The sequence below is a fragment of the Orycteropus afer genome, unplaced genomic scaffold, assembly GCF_000298275.1.
Source record: "Orycteropus afer afer isolate SDZICR_OR568_19922 unplaced genomic scaffold, OryAfe1.0 scaffold00003, whole genome shotgun sequence".
Classification (NCBI taxonomy): Eukaryota; Metazoa; Chordata; class Mammalia; order Tubulidentata; family Orycteropodidae; genus Orycteropus; species Orycteropus afer.
Window position 1 is genome coordinate 24,942,572 of NW_006921590.1, and position 16,924 is coordinate 24,959,495.

Here is a 16,924-nt window from a genome sequence, read left to right on the forward strand (position 1 = left end):
AAAAAAAAAAAAAAAAAATGCATCGACTAATGCCACTTTAGTTTTGTGTATTCCACTGTACATAAATTATATTTCAATAAAATGTATTAAAAAAAAAAAAGATCAGTAGGAGAGAGAGTGGTAGTTCATGCTGATCATCTTCTATTTGCCACTCTAAGGCTGACCTGAATGGACCATGTCAAAAAGGCTCTTGTGCCTTCTGGGTTCATCCTGTGATAGGCTAAGTAAGGGCCCCCAGAGATATCCAGCTCCAAATCCCTAGTTCTGTGAACATTACCTTATCTGGTAAAGTGACTCTTCAACTGTGAATAATCTGAGAACTCTGAGATAGCGAGAGTATTCTAGATTATCTGGGTGGGCCCTAAATATAATCACAAGTGTTCTTATGAGAGGCAGAAGAAGACCTGACAGCAGAAGAAAGCAATGTGACAAGATACTCTGCTGCTAGCTTTGAAGATATAGGAAGGGACCACGAGCCAAGGATGCAGCAACAGAAGCAGGAAAATGCAAGGAAGTAGATTCTCCCCTAGAGCCTCCAGAGGGAATGCAGCCCTGCTGACACCTTGATTTTAGCCCAGCAAAACCCATTTCAAATTTCTTACCTCCAGAACTGTTAAGAGAATAAATCTGCATTGTTTTAAGCCATCAACTTTGTAGTAATTTGTTACAGCAGCCATAGCAAACTAATACAAATGTAAGGGGAGCCCCAGGAGGAGATCAAAGGGAGGAAGCAAAGTCAAGCTAAGGTGACTACTTCAGGCTGCTGTGTGCCTCATCCCAAAATTACCATTCTTCTCAAAGTGGCCTTCTCTATTCAAATTCTTTTTTCCAAATTACAGTAACCATCCCCATTCCTCACACCTCTACTGCTACTCTGCTGTTACTAGCCCTGTTACTACACTATCTTTTGTGATATCCCTACTCTGGCATTTTTATTAACAATTCCTTTGAAAATGAATCTTCCTCAAATTATACTACCTTGGGTGTGCCATGTTTCCTGTTGGAACTCTGGCTGATAAAGAATGTCAGAGAGGTAGCGGGAGACTAGAACTTACAAAGCTTTTTGACCTATAATAATGAGTTTGGCTGTTACTTGGGATGAGAAGCCACTGGAAGATAATGAGCAAAGGACAGAAACAGTCTTAAGAGACAAGCATAGAAGCAGGTAGTGAAAAGGATACCACAGTAATAGGGGCAAGAGATTATGGTGGTTTGGACTAGGGAGATAGTGAAGTCACTGAGGTAGCAAAAAGTGGTCAGATTCTAGGTATCTTTTAAAAGAGAATTTACAGGATTGGTTGATGGGCTGGAAGTGAGATGAGAGGGAGGAAGAATCGAGGATGATACCAGGCTTCTCTGCCTGAGCACCTGGCAGAACAGAGCTGCTGCTTGCTTGAGAGAGCACTATAAGCAGAGCAGGTCTGTCTGGATAGTGGTGGGGGCACTGGCAGAGAGGAAATCAAGTGTTCAGTTTGGACATGTCAAATTTAAGAAGACTATTAGACATCTTAGGGGAGATTTTAAGTAGATAGATGTAAGAATCTGAATTTCAAGGGAGATGTCAAAGCCAGATCTTTAAAGCATAGGACTGAATGATATCATACAAGGATCCAGTGTAGAAGGAGACAAGATTAAAGACTATACTGTAAGGCAGGTCAAAATTTACAAGTGAGGAAGGTGGGGGGAACCAGTAAATCAATGAAGTAGGAGAACCAAGAGAGTGACTCCTTTGAAACCAGGTAAGAAAGTTTTTCAGAAATATAGAAATGATCAACTGATCAAATGCTAAGTATGAGAAGGGTTGAGTACATGGTCACTGAATTTAGCAACACAGCAGTGTATGAGATGGAATATGTATAACAAAGGACTAGAAAGAGCCTAGGGACAAGAGGGCCAATGAGGAAACATAAGAATAGTTAAGAGCTATGATGTCGCAAGCACTAATTATGTACCAGCCTATGTACTTTACATATTGTATCTCAAATTCTCATAACAAGTCTGCAAGGTTAACTATTTTTAAATACATTTTACAGATGAGGAAAATCAATTTCAAAGCTCTAAGTATCTTGCCCAAGAATCCATATAAGAAAGACCGAGTGCCCAATAAAGGCAGTGAGATTCTGAACCAGGAAGAAGGGAAGCTGGTAAGAAACACAACAGAAACAGAACAAGAAATGGCAACTGAGAAGGATGATGACTCAAGGTTTCTGACTCAGATTTCTAGAAAGACAGCAGAAGTTCTAACAAAAAAACAGGAGATATAGGAAAAAGAGAAATGGAAAAGGAAATAGCAGGGGGCTAGACAGGAATGGAGGAGGGTGATGGTGGTTGATGAGATCATTTTTAAACATCATGAGATGCCAGTGGGAACTTCTGTGACCAGAACAAAGCAGACACAAGCATTCAGTCCGAAGATAAAATAGAAAACTCTAGTAACATAAGCCTGACAACAGGATATTAGCCACTTTCCAAGAAAATCCCCCAACATGTGAAAGCCAGCCCTCCATTTTACCTGCAATCACCCAAGACTGATACAGAGGGTGCATTGAGAGCCGCCTGATGCGAGCCCTGGAAGGGTGACAGTGACTGGAAATTGGCAGCTGGAACCTCATATCCCAACAGGCCATGGTTCCACTGCTTGTACCTTCAAGAAAAAGTGCACAAGTGGATTGTTAGCTAATGATCAAAGCACATCAGGCTGCATTTATACAAATCATAAATAGCATTATCTTTGTATAAAGGTATTTCGAAACTGCCTTAGTCACTTAGAAAAAGGCTTTGTTTTCATAAAGATGTTCTCCCCAGTTTCAAGTAGCACCTCTAGCTTATCACAATGCTATTACAGAACTGTTTAATGAATGTAAATTAAAAAGGAATAATTCATTAATTACTGACACTGTTATTAATTGCCAAAGGTATTCGCAAAAACAGACACTTTACAGAAGATAAAAACTGAATTTGTAAGTCAAAATGTTCAGGCTGCCTTAAAATCCAGAGATGTTTTCACTGGCATTCAATGATCACTTCACCCATATCAAAGTGGCAGCAGCTTTGTAGTTATCATTCCATTTCAATAATTTCCAGGTGCTCAGAATAGCATTGCCAGATCTTCTGGGGGCAGGTATGGGTGTACTATTACAGCAAAAATAGGGTAAGCACCTGTGTGTGTATCTACCCATGACAATTCAAATCCACTTTGGGAAAGTCCCCTCATCCTAAAGGAACAGTGAGTGCTTCAACACTGGCAGCCTGTCATGACAGAAGCAAACAGCACATTCTTGGATTAGTCTCCACTTGCAGTGGAGAGTTGGAGGGGAGGAAAAGACAAAACGCACAGCTGAGTCCCTTGCGTCAGGACACTTCAGGACAATGATTCAAATATCCACAGGCAGCATTCGCTGCACTCCTCAAAGTTGATCAAGGTGCCTAAGAGGCATGGATGTCATCTGCCACTTTGCTATGTATGCAGTATTTACCCTTCTAGGACCAGGAAGATTACATCTTCCTTCCCTGTGCCATTTATTCACACACAAGGCAAGAAAATAATGCATTTCATACAAAAAGCAATAAAGTAAAGAACTGATAATTATGTCACTAATGCAAACTAGGGAATCTAGAAACCTAAGTATAAGCACCAAAAAGCCCACTGCCATCAAGTCAATTCCAACTTACAGCGACCCCATAGGACAGAGAAAAACTGCCCTGGACGGTTTCCAAGGCTGTACATCTTTATGAAAGCAGACTGCCATATCTTTCCCAGTGGGTTCAAACCACCAATCTTTTGGTTAGGAGCTGAATGCTTTAATCTTGCATTATCAGAGCTCCTTGGAGCACAGCAGATTATAATTCCTCCAAATGAAAGTGCAAAATAGAAAAAAATAACAGATGTCTGGCTTTTCAAGGGGCAGGCTTAAAACACTGCTGGAAGGAAAATGTGAAATGAAAGAAAACTGAGGAAAGCAGCAAACAAGATCACACAGCATACATGGGTAGCCTTTGGGGACAAGTAGGGGGTGGAGAGTAGTGAGGCAAGGAAGTGTGTGGTTCAGGTCCTCTTCCACACCGTGATAATGAGTTTACCTCTGAAATCCTCAAAGCAGCCCTTGAAAGGATTAGCTCCATTTGAAGATGAGGAAACTGAGATTCAGGAGTTAAGCAACTTGCCTGAGGTTACTGGATTTTGAAACCTTGTCTACCCACCCTCAAATGCTGTTTTCCATAAACCAAGCCAGCTGCTTCCCTGGCAGAGTAAGACAAAGCAAGCAAGTCTGATCACTATAATGATCAGCAAAGTGGCTCAAGTAAGAATAAGGAAAAAGAAGAAATTGTTTCATGCCTGGAGATACTGATTGCACCCTTTCAAAATTGTTTTTTAATTTAAAAAATTAAACGCAAATGATTATAATTATGGGGGAAAATGAGACAAGAAAAAAACAGACTAATTTAAAAGAAAAAGGAAAAAAGTAGCTTTCACAAGCTCAGGAATATATGGCATTCAAAACCCAGTCAGTGACTTGAAAGTCAGCTTACCAATGCACAGCCAGCACTGATGGATGTCCACAGCAAAGGAAGTGATGAGGCCTGATTTCAAATCATGCTTTAATGTCCACGCATTGCTTGAAGACCTGAGGTCCCAGCCAACCAGAGAGCCGTTCACAGTGGCATAGGCCAGAACAGACTGCGCTCCAGAGTTGAAGTGATGCATATCCACGACACAGCCATCCTCCTTCTGGTCTAGAATTCTAGAGAAATACAAGAGCAAGAGGCAAAGGCTTTCCCTGCCACTGAAAACATGGCACCAGCTTCCATTCAAGATGACTTTATATGCTATTCCCTGGTCAGTATATAAAAACATCTACCATCTACCTGAACCAAAAAACCAAACTCACTGCCACTGAGTCAAATCTGACTCACAGAGACCCCTCCCTGGGTTTCTGAGGCGATATCACTATGGAAGTAGATTGCTCAACCTTCCTTCTGAGGAGTGGCTGGTGGGTTCGAACCGCCAGCCTTCTGGTTAGCAGTCAAGTGCCTGGGGCCTTATGCCACCAGAACTCCCCATCAACCTCAGGCATTTTAAAAAAATAATTTTAAACTTATAGAAGAGTTGTAAAAATCTTAAAAGAATGTTTCCTTTTGCCCTTCACCCACCTTCCTCTCATGCTAACATCTTACAGAACCATAAAACAATGATCAAAACTAAGAGTAACCTTCATATAATACTATTGATTAAAGGACAGAACATACTCAGATTTCACCAGTTTTTCCACTACTGTTCTGTTTCAAATCCAATCCAGGATAACACATGGAATTTCAGTCATGTCTCCTTAGTTTCCTCCAATTTGTAACAGTTGTCTTTTGTGACCTTGAGTTGAAGACTGCCAGTTATTTTGTAGAATGTCCCTCAATTTGGGTTTGTCTGATGCTTTCTCATGATTAACCTGAGGGTATGTCTTCTTGATGCAGCATATGAAGGAGTACGTGGTATCAATATGCGTTACAAGTCGTGCTAACTTTGGGCATTTATTTGGCTTAAGGTAGTGTCTGCTAAGAGTCTCTACTGTAAAATTATTTTACACTCAATATTTAGGGGAAGGAGCTCTCGTGGCATAGTGCCTGAGGCATATGACTGCTAACCAGAAGGCTGGCGCTCCTTGGAAGGAAGACTGGGCAATCTACTTCCGTAGAGATACTGCCTCGGAAACCCAAGGAGAGGTCGCTATGAGTCAGATCCAACTCGACGGCAGTGAGTGCGGTTTGGTTTGTATTTACAGGAAATATTTTGACACTATAAAAAATTTTTGTTTCTGCTAAATTTTGCCCACTAATTTTAGTATCCACTAATAAACTATGCCTGTACCAATTATTACTGGGGTATTCTAAAGGTGACTTCTATATTTATTAATCAGAATTCTTTTGTAAAGAGTTGTCACTTCTTCCCCATTAGTTTATTTATTCAGTTACTTTTTTTTTAATCAGTATTGCTCATGGATATTTAATTTATTCTTGAATGATAATCCAATACGATCATTTTCTTTTTGCTCAAGTTGTTCCAACTTTGGCCATTAGAAGCTCTTTCAGATAGGTTCTTGTGTTCTTTTGATATCTTTTTTTAACACTTCCTAACTTTTTAGTGCCAAAAGATGCTCCAATCTTATCTTGTATTTTTCCAATCCCAACCATAGAATCAACCAGTTTCCAAGGGGTCCTGGTTCCTTTTACTTGAGAATGGTATTTAAACCAGGATCTAGGCACTAAGTCTGCTCCACTGTTTCATTCAGGCAGACAGAGCTGTGCTTTTAATAACTAAGACATAAGATGTAACTGGTAATTAGGTTATTCCGACAGATTCCAGACGGCGATGAGCCAGAAGTTCAAAGCTCCCCTTCTGACCTCTGACAAATTGGCAGAAAACATGTAGATATAATCTGCTAACTAGATGTGATAGTTTTGAGTTGGAAGCACACTTGTATTTATTTCATGTGCTTGAAAAAAGAAATACAATGTAAGAGGCCCTCAGCTAATCCAAACCACATGGGAGAAGGCAGAGGTTAAATTACCAGTACACTACATGTAAAGTTTTAAAAAAGACCAAAGATAGATACCTGCTTTGTAGAGGATGAATTTTAGGAGACTTGGGCAGTTTAGAAGCCTCAATCCCAAGAAGCTGGACAGCACAATTATCAGATGCTATGGCTAAGTAATGGGAACCTTGGCAGAATGTGAGTGTCTTGACACGTCCTCCAATTCGGGTGTATGTAAGGATAGATCTGAATGAAAGAAAACTAAGATTTCATTGCTAAAAAGCCACAAATGCATTATTACTGGTAATATTAAATAAATATCCACATGATAATTAACAAACAATATTAATTCTTTAAGGTTCATTTTATCTCCCTAGTCCCATAAAAAAAAAAAAAAAAAAGAATTATCCTCAAAAGCACTGGAACAAAATCACCTTTTCTTCTGATTATCTCTAAATGGCCATCTTAACACAATGCATTTCTGTCTTAGGAAGACTGTCCTTCCTCCTTTCATGCTCTGGTCCTGATTCAGTTCTCCTTCAACTCTATTAATACTTTAAACCTTTAGTCTTACACCTTTCAGTTAATCTACACTTCCCAAAATGTAGTTCTGCATAGGAGAAAATGCACTAGCTTTGGAATCAAAGGCTTGAGTTTCACTATTACTGTTTTTATGACCTTAGTCAAGCTACTTAACCTGTTCTGTGCCTTGCTTCACTTATGCGGAAAACAAGGATTGCCTTACTTATCTAATTGGATCATAACCAAAAATACCAAAACTCACTGTCGTCAACTTGATTTTGACTCATAGCTACCCCTCCTTGAGTTTCTGAGGTAGTATCTCTATGGAAATAGATTGCCCAGTCTTCCTTCCGAGGAGTGTAATGTAGGTAATATATAAATCATAAAACATTCATAAATCCAAATTTTTATTATAATATGCAGTCTCTCCCACATACATGCTGAGCTCTTAAGCTGATACTTCCATTATTCTTAAGTTCATTGCCAAACTTCCTGAATATGCAATCTATACAGGGTGCCTACCATTATCACCAATCCTCTCCACAGGGGTTGTATCCTAACCATTCTAAGGGACCATACCTCTAAAAGGTCACAAACTTCTACTCACCAAATTTACTTATCCACCTTTTATAATTTTACTTCATTTTATTATATCAGTTAATATATAATTACATGTACCAACACTATTAAACTACAAAAGATAATACAGAAAAGTAAAGTCATTTATAATTCTACCACCTAGAGAGAAACACTATTAACATTTTATTATATATTCTTCCAAAGGGTTATCTATGCATATTACAAATATACATACTTGCTTTTTAAAATAAATATGGAATATTTTATATGCTTTTTAAATACTGATCAACTCTCTGGCTCACTTTTTTAAATAATATCTTTATTGAGATATAATTCATATACTGTATAATATATAATTCAGTGATTTTTAACTTACAGTAAAACCTGGAAAAGCAGAAATATGTGTACAAGAGAAACCTGTTAGAGAATGAAAACTCACGGGATATTTATGAGGTAAAATTCTTAATACCAAGCAATAGAAAAGTAGTAAGACTGCAACCTGTCAAAAGCAGAAAACTTTTGAGACCCACCTAGAAAAATAAAGCAGTTCTGTCTAATTCCAGTTCTCACAAGTTTCCACCGTATTACCAATGTTCTGCATAGATCACCATAGATCCAGATCATTTGCATCAGCCCAAAAAGAAACTCAATCCATACCCATTAGCATTCACTCCCTTTCTCCTTGTCCCCAGTCCCTGGGAAAATCTAGTCTAATTTTCAGTCATTTAATAAAAGTGGAATCATAATATATGTGGCCTTTGGATCTGGCTTCTTTCACTTTGCCTAATGTTTTCAAGGTTTATTCGTGTTACAGCATGTATTGGTACTTCATTGCTTTATATGCAGAATAATATTCTATCATATGGATATACTATATCTGTTAGGATCTATCAGCTAAGGAGCCCTAGTGGCTCAGTGATTAAAATGCTCAGCTGCTAACCAAAAGGTCAGCAGTTGGAACTCATCAGCTACTCCATGGGAGAAAGATGTGGCAGTCCACTTCTGTTAAGATTTACAACCTCAGGAACCTTATGAAGCAGTGCTACTCTGTCCTATAGGGTCCCTAAGAGTCAGAATCAACCCTGTGGCCATGGGTTTGGTTAGGTATCCATCAGCTGATGGATATTGTGGCTTCCACTTTTGGTTATTTATTAGCCTCAAATGGTTATGCCTCCTTAGGCAGTTGTAATGTTAAACAATTGCTGCTATTATTTTTGGCAGATGTCCTGTGGCTTTTCTCAAACAAGCGTTGACAGGCTCTAAGAATGGGGCTCCTTGGTAAGCTGCCAGGCAGTCCAAGTAGTAACACTTCTCTGAGGCTTCCAAAGCCATTATGACCTCCCCACCCCACAATGGGTACTCCAAAAAAACTAAACCCACTGCCATTAAGTTGATTTCAACTCACAGCGACCCCAATAGACAGAGCAGAAATTGCCCCACAGGGTTTTGAAGGCCACTCCTTGGAAGGAAGATGGGGCAATCTACTTCCGTAGTGATACTGCCTTTGGAAACCCAAGGAGGGGTCGCTATGAGTCGGGTCTGACTCGACGGCACATAACAACAATAACAACAATCCTTCCTGTAGCAGATTGCCACACCCTTCTCCTATGAAGTGACTGTAGATTCAAACCGCTGACCTTTAGGATCACAGTTGAGTGCTTTAACCACTGAACCACCAAGACTCCTTAGTGATTACACTGCTGATATTCACAGCTAACATAGTTGTGGGGTTGTTAGTTTTCAAGGTTACCAAAGAGTTGAGGAAAAGGGGATGGGTTTAAAAGACCCATTTAAGAATTACTCAGCTCTGACTCATGGCAACCCCATGTGCATCACAGTAGAGCTGTGTTTACAGGGTTCTCAACGGTTGATTTTTCAGAAGCACATCAGCAGGGCTTTCTTCTGGGCATCTCTGGGTACACTGAAACCTCCAATCTTCTGGTTAGCAGTGATCAAGTTTGCCAACTGCACCACCCAGGGACTCTAGGATGGGATTAAAACCAAAAACCAAACTCACTGCCATCGAGTCAATTCTGACTCTTAGCGATGACCCCCATTGGGTTTCTGAGGCAGTAAGTCTTTACAGAAGTAGACGGCCCCATCTTCCTTCTGCGGAGCAGCTGGTGGGTTTGAACCACCGACCTTCTGGTTAGCAACCAAATGCCGTAGGCACTGCACCCCCAGAGCTCCTCAGGGCAAGTCAAACACTGCGTGGCTCCATGTTTCTTGAATAAACACACTTTGGATAGTTTCAGTCCGTTAGTTAATTTCCAAACTTCTGAAGTTGATTTTGACCCACTTTAAAGGCCAGTGTTATCACTGCTATCTTAGAGGAACAGATTTTCAGAGATCTTCACACTGCCATTTCACAAACAGAAAGCCTATATGCTCTTTTTAAAGTTACTTTTTAACAGAATATACCAATATTATCTTTCATATAACAAGAAAAATTATTTCCTCAAAGTCATTTTTATAGTTGTACCATCACTTAACCAATTTCACCGCTACTGCCATTTTGGGTTGCATCTTGTTTTCACTATAAAGAAAGCCAAGCTGAACAGCCCTTAAATCAAAATTTCTGATTTTATTCTTAATTATCCTTACGATATGGACATAGCAAAGGCTTGTGATATGTACTGTCAAAAACACTCCAGGCACGTTGGATCAATCGTATTCCACCAGACGGCACGGTATAAAAATGCCCCAATGGCCTTACCAGGTCTCCATGCTACTTGTTTTTTTAATGCATTTGAGAATTGCCTTTGGGTCCATTTCTTAAAACTCTCTCTTCTGTGTAGTCCAAGATACAACTTAACTGGTTTTTTTCTCTGCTTTTTCTTGCTCCTCTCTTTCTGTCCCCCAATTTCAATTTCCTAAGATTCAGGCCTCAGACTTTTGTTGCCCTTTATATTCCCCTGGGGCAGCCACACTGCTCACAAACATCAACTTTCAACACTATCAATGACTTCAAAATATGCAACCCTAACACTGAAAACTTACCTGCACACCCTTCATATTGTTCCAGTTCTTCACTTTGACACAGCTCCACTTAGATGTTTTACCTCAAATTCAGTAAGTAACAAGTGATCAATCTCTCCTAAAATCAAGAAGCTTTAAATAAGCCAGAAATAGGACAGCACAAGAAGTAGGCATGGAAACTATATTCCATAATATGATATATATTATTATAAAGGAGTAAGTTGAAAATCTGTGCAAAATTTTAGAACAGCAGTTTTTTAAGAATGAATCCCCAAGGGACAAACTGAAGTTTTAACTGAAATCCAAAAGATCAAAGTGGCAGAGCCAAGAACCAGGTGGCCTAAATCACCACTCACAATTCAATGAGACACTCAGAACTATTTAGCCAACATAACGCAAGGGGGAAAAACCCCAGCAGTCAGAACGTACTACAGTTAACATTTCTTAAGAAGAAACATCTGTTTTGGTGCTCTTTTCTTGCCACCAACTAACAATAATGATCTCCTTCTCCTCTCATGAGTCCATGAAGGCATGTGATGACATTTCCCTCCTCCTCACCGTGGACCTGGGATAAAACACCTCTAAGCCAAGGCAGAAGGCTGGTGGTTTAAACCCACCAGCCACTCCTCAGAAGGAAGACTAGGCAATCTACTTCTGTAGAGATACTGCCTTGGAAACCTAAGGAGGGGTTGCTGTGAGTCATAAATGACTTGACAGCAGTGGGTGTGATTTTGGTTTGAAGCCAAGGCCCACTGCATGCCACCAAGAGAGCAGATTGTTACAGCAAAGCAGGAGTGCAGCTGCTTTGAGAGGAGATCCAATCCCTTAATCTGCACTTCCCAGGGAGTATAAAACCAGCTAAATTACCAAAATTTTCTGGGATAGCACTGTCTGAATTGTGACATTGGGATACAGAAGTATGGTCTGTAACAAGAACCACAGAAGAATTAACAAGTGGCGGTCTCTGCAAAATGCTTACAAAGTTTACTCATGTTAAGGAAATGCATTCTCCCAATAAAAAGGATAATGAATGTAACTGATGATGATAATAATGAAGAACCACCTGGAAAATAACTAGCAGAAGAGGTGTTTAAAATGCTAATCAAAATGTTAGTCAATGATGGGAGAAATCAAAAGAATGGTTGCAGAGGGTGTAGGGAGTGAATGGGAAGGGACATGCAATGACATCCTGGTGTGATGGTCATGTTCTGCATCGTCACAGCATTAGGTTGCACAGATGCATGTGTTTGTCAGAACTCATGGGATGGTTCACTCAAGACCTGTGGACCTCGTAGCATTATCAATTTTAGGTCAAAAGAAAAAAAGAACTATAAACAAATATTGAAAATGTACCAATGTCTGCAACTTACTTTGAAATGCATCAAAAATAAATAAATATAATCATTAATGTGGAGTGATAAGAGGATGGATGAGTAACTACATGATATAGCAAATATCATTATATTATTAATTATAAAATCTGAGTGGCAAATACGTGGCTATTCACTGGGAAAATCTTTCTACTTTTCTTATAGATTTGCAAATTTCATAATAAAATGTTGACAAAAAAATTGGAGCCAGTCTTCTTTTAAAGGTTTTTGATCTATGCTCTGAACAATGCAATGCCAAGAAAGAATGAACACAAAAACAGTAACTAAGCATGGTGTATAACCATACAGTCTTTCTAAAAACAAACAGCCTAAAATCTAACAAGTTTGTAAGTAAGGAGTAAATATTAAATGATTTAGTTATCAAAGAAATTCTGCTGCTTGAAGATTTTGTGGTTAGGTATGGTCAATGAACTGATCATGAGAAACCCACCAGAGATTCCCCAGATCTTTTTATGTAGATAAGATTTAACTTTTGATTTCTAGTATCTTTCTTATCAGACCAAACCAGGCACAGAATAAATATGGTAGTACTGATGAATGGATGGATGGAAGGGAGGAAGGAAGAGGGGCACACAGGCAGGCCTTCTGTTTGAATTACTGTGAAAGTCTTCTAACTGCTTGTGCCCTGGTTCTACATCAGTCTATTTTCAACACAACATCCAGAGCATTCTGTTGAAATTCAATTCATCATGTCTTCTCCTCTACTCAGGACACTCCAAAGGATCCCCATCTCACTCAGAGTAAAAGCCAAAATTACAATGATCTACAAGGCCCCAGCTAATATGGCCCCTCTGACCCCTCTCTCCCTTTTGCTTACTCTGTTCCAGCCATTCAGACCTTTCTGTTTTCCTTAAACATGTTTTCACTTCAGGGTCTTTGTAATTTCTATTTCCTCCGCCTGGAATATTCTTCCCCCCGCCTGGAATATTCTTCCCCCCACATATCCACAGTGTTCTTTCCCTCAGATTTTTGAAGACTTTCTTCAAATACCATTTTCTCTGTGAGACATTTTTCTGACGAACCCTATCCTATCCCAACTGCTGTTCCTATCTCCCTGTCTTTACTCTATTTTCCTCTATAACTTTTTCACCAACTGTATGTTGTATTTATTTATATTGCTTATTGCCTGTCACCTCCCATGAGAATGTAAGCTCCACAGAAGAGGAATTTTCATCCATTCATCATTATTGTACCCCTGACACCTAAAACAGTGACTGTCACAGTGTAAGCACTCAATATATATTTCTGGACTGAATGAATGAATGATCATCTCCTGAGCAGGTTACCTGGTAGTAGTAGTCTTCCCTTCCATTTTTTGACTGTTCCAGATTTTCACTGTGCCGTCATTCGAACATGTTGCAAAGAGTAAATGTTCATCAGAGACTCTAATTCGATTCACAGCAGATTTGTGTTCATGAAGATGTGCAACTAATAACCCTTTAGGACGCCACCCTAAGGAAAAGCAAAGGAGTGTAACTTAAACTACAGTCTACAAATACAACCTCCCCCATGCCCAATACCAATTTCAGAATAATCATAAGAACTAAGCAATTAAAGAGCAAACAGCCAATACAGAGTGGTTCTGCTGGATCATGACAAATAGTATCTATTGAGTAGACATCTAAGTTAGCAATCAAGTGTTGCTCAAAAAGCCTCAGAAAGACTGTACTTCAGGTACTTTTCAGAGATGGAGAAAAAGGCACAGTTGTTACTTGCTACCCTTAAAAACTCTGCCTACTGGCCCAGCAGAATGAGGTAATGACTACTCTGGTCTAGAGAAAATGGTCTCTAGGGAGGCAGCATGACCTTGAAAGGCTCAAAGGCCCATCAGCATCACACTCCAAATGTGTGACCTTGGGCCACTTACAATTCTCTAAGCTTCAGTTTCCTCAAAAATGAGGGGGATATAACCCAAAGGCTGATTATATAGATAGATGTACATAAAGAGTCATCATTGTCCCTAGTCCATAGGAAACATCCAAACAGCCTTCTCTACCTAGCATTTATTCTGTGGTATTAACATGTTAGCCCAAATAGTATTGGAAACGACAGCCTCAGAATGCTCATTTACCTTCCAGTACTTACTTTATGACATCTATACCCTTCCACATTTTACTACATATACTCTTTCTGTGTATGATTAATTTTCTCTAATAAACTATAAATTCCTTGAAGCCAGAGACGTCTTATCCATTCTGAACCATTCACAGTACCATGCATAGGTTCTTGTACATAACCGTATTCAGCATTTGATGAATAAAATATTAGTATTAAGTATAATTAATACAGCAAAATTAACAAGTTGTATTAAATATAATATTTAATAACTATATTTTTATTAATCTATAAATATTGTACTAAAGATCATACTATATTGGGCCTAATTAAGTGACAACAAAAATACATTTTAGGATGATTTCTTTTTACTAACAAACAAAAATAAAACCTAGAATATTGCCAAACCTGGCTTACTCTGAGATTAAAAAAAAAAAAAACAGTTCCCCTGAATCTCTAGCTTACATGTATAGGAAGAATGGCTGAGTGTGATTTTTAAGGAGAATATGCTGGATTTGAAAGTGATCAAAAACACTTTGCCATGAAGTCAAGATAATCTACCAGGCTAGGTTGAACATTTCCCTCTACAGAAAATCAATTTCACAGAACTACTCAAGTGTGGAAAGAAAAAAATCAAGAATCCAACAGCCAGAGCACATTTCTTGAACCACAAGATGTGACACCATTTCTTTGATTATCGAATAAAACACATAACTCCACCTATATATAAGATGCCACTTAAAATGACAGATTTGATCTAAAATAGAGTTTCTAGTCAATTTTTTCTGTTTCTCAATTGGGGCTGGTAAACAATATTGACTTAAATCTCAGAAACACCTTAAATACTCCAGAACATTTATTTTGATAAGAAAATTTATGTGACTAGAACTGCCATTTATCATATAACATTTTCTAAATCTTTAAATCACTGACCTTTAACAAGCATTATCCCAAGTCCACAACTGAAGCCCATGGACATTTACATGATTTTTTCCCTACACAGAACACAGTATGCATTTCTTCTCAGAGAGTTTTCTCTCTTTATTTAAATTTTTATTTAAATCTTTATTTTAAAATCTAAATGCAAGAATCCATCAAAAATAAAAGTTCTGCACAAATCCTAAATCAAACACTGGCCACAATTACACTGGGCAAGGTGTTAGCATAGTCAAGCCACATTTTCATCTGAAATATTTCTAAATATTTAAAAAATCTTCCCAAGGTGTGTTTCACCAAAATCTTAATGTTGATCACTGGTGAGTGGTGAGATTATGGGTGATTTTGTTTGCTTTTAAAAAATATCCATCATTTTCTACCATTTTTTAAAGAAAATTAACATATGTATGTTAAACCTTTCAGATATCAAAAGCAAGAGTATCTTCCAAGAATTTTCACACTCAATGAGAAAGCAGCATGACACCAGGCAGGCAGGTAAACCCTGGTACTGTCATTAGGGAAAATGAAGCACATCAGGCTAAAATACTAAGTGACTGGCCTACATATAACTCTGAAGTTGCCCCCAGAGACAAGGATATCCTTAATAACGACTTAAGATTTCTCACTTACACTTCTTCCTCTGGGCTTCCTAATGACAATTTTGCCCTTACTTTCTTTGCCTGATAGTTATTCATTTCCCACTTGACCCTAGGCTAGAATAAAAACTACCCATCAATGGCATGTTTACCAGGTGGTGGCGGCTTGCTCTCCCATTCAGCGTTTTCCATCATCTGCTTAGCTATCCTCTCAGCATTGCACTGCTCCCGCTTCTGTTGTACAAGTTGCTGAAGCTCAGTCTTACAAGTTGTGTTCCGAATCTGGTAGGTGGATGGTAAAACTGTACTACTTAAAACCTGTATTATTGGCTTCCTATTTTGGACATTTGTTACTTCTGAAAGCTGCAAAACAGAAATATAGGCATGTATGTCATAAGCAAAGTATATTTAAAGAAAAAAATGTACCCATGTTCTCTCATTCACTACACCGAATTTTTATCTCTATTAATATACCAATTTTAAAATCCATTTTAAATAATGACTCGTTAAATGAAAATCTAAAATGAAGTTTAACAACAAATGTAACATTTTCATACCTCTATATGAATTTTTAAACAAAGCATTAGCACAGCAACAACATTAAACAAAAAATCTCATTCATTTAAATGAAGAGAAGAAATCATTTTAATTTATTGTCTGGCTCAGTTAATATTTTTTGTTTAAAATATGATTGGATAGTAAAGAGTTATCTTAAATTACAAACTTATTTCAAATATATAAAATCATTATAATACTGACCACAAATAGCAGGCTTAGGACTTTTCTTTCCAGAAGTGTTTTTGCTATTTTACAAATAAAACTATATTAGAAAGGAATATAAGATTGAACAGACTATAGTTCATAATGTCTTCGACCCAAAATTTCAGATCACTCTATTTGATGAGTACTCTAAAATGAGACCTTTTGGGTGATTTCAGTAACTAGATTTCTTCTTTGTTATAAAATTAAAGATAAACCTGTCTTATCCAGAAACATGTCCTCTCTAAAGGATAAGGTGCCATCCTGATTTTTCCAGTACAGTACACAGCCTTTAAACATCCAAAACAATAGAATGAAGTTCCAACATATAAGGAGGAATATTCTTTAAGTCACAGTACCTGCGGAGAAGTTGACAAAGGGACACAAATGCCAGCAGAGGACTCGGAGCGAGGCGGCTTCCCAGTCTGAATCACCTCCTGGTCACCCCCTTTAGGCAGGGGCTGTGGCATGTTTGGTGGCTCCAGTGATCCAAACATGCTTTTCCATTCTTCATTCACATTTGAGTCTTGTTTTACATGCTTTCTAGCTATGAAAATATATTCAAAGTAATTAATCTGAAGGT

General features: G+C 38.4%; 1 protein-coding gene across 1 annotated transcript in view; it reads right to left on the minus strand.

Moving 5' to 3' along the window:
- The window catches only part of PIK3R4 (phosphoinositide-3-kinase regulatory subunit 4), a 91,492-nt gene that overhangs the window by 10,352 nt on the left and 64,216 nt on the right, over nucleotides 1–16,924 (minus strand). The window contains exons 10-15 of the mRNA XM_007936842.2: nucleotides 16,701–16,888; nucleotides 15,735–15,945; nucleotides 13,282–13,447; nucleotides 6,606–6,770; nucleotides 4,531–4,742; nucleotides 2,513–2,644 (exon numbers count right to left, since the gene is read on the minus strand). Coding sequence (XP_007935033.1) covers nucleotides 2,513–2,644; nucleotides 4,531–4,742; nucleotides 6,606–6,770; nucleotides 13,282–13,447; nucleotides 15,735–15,945; nucleotides 16,701–16,888 — 1,074 coding nt within the window. The remainder of the gene's footprint in view (nucleotides 1–2,512; nucleotides 2,645–4,530; nucleotides 4,743–6,605; nucleotides 6,771–13,281; nucleotides 13,448–15,734; nucleotides 15,946–16,700; nucleotides 16,889–16,924) is intronic.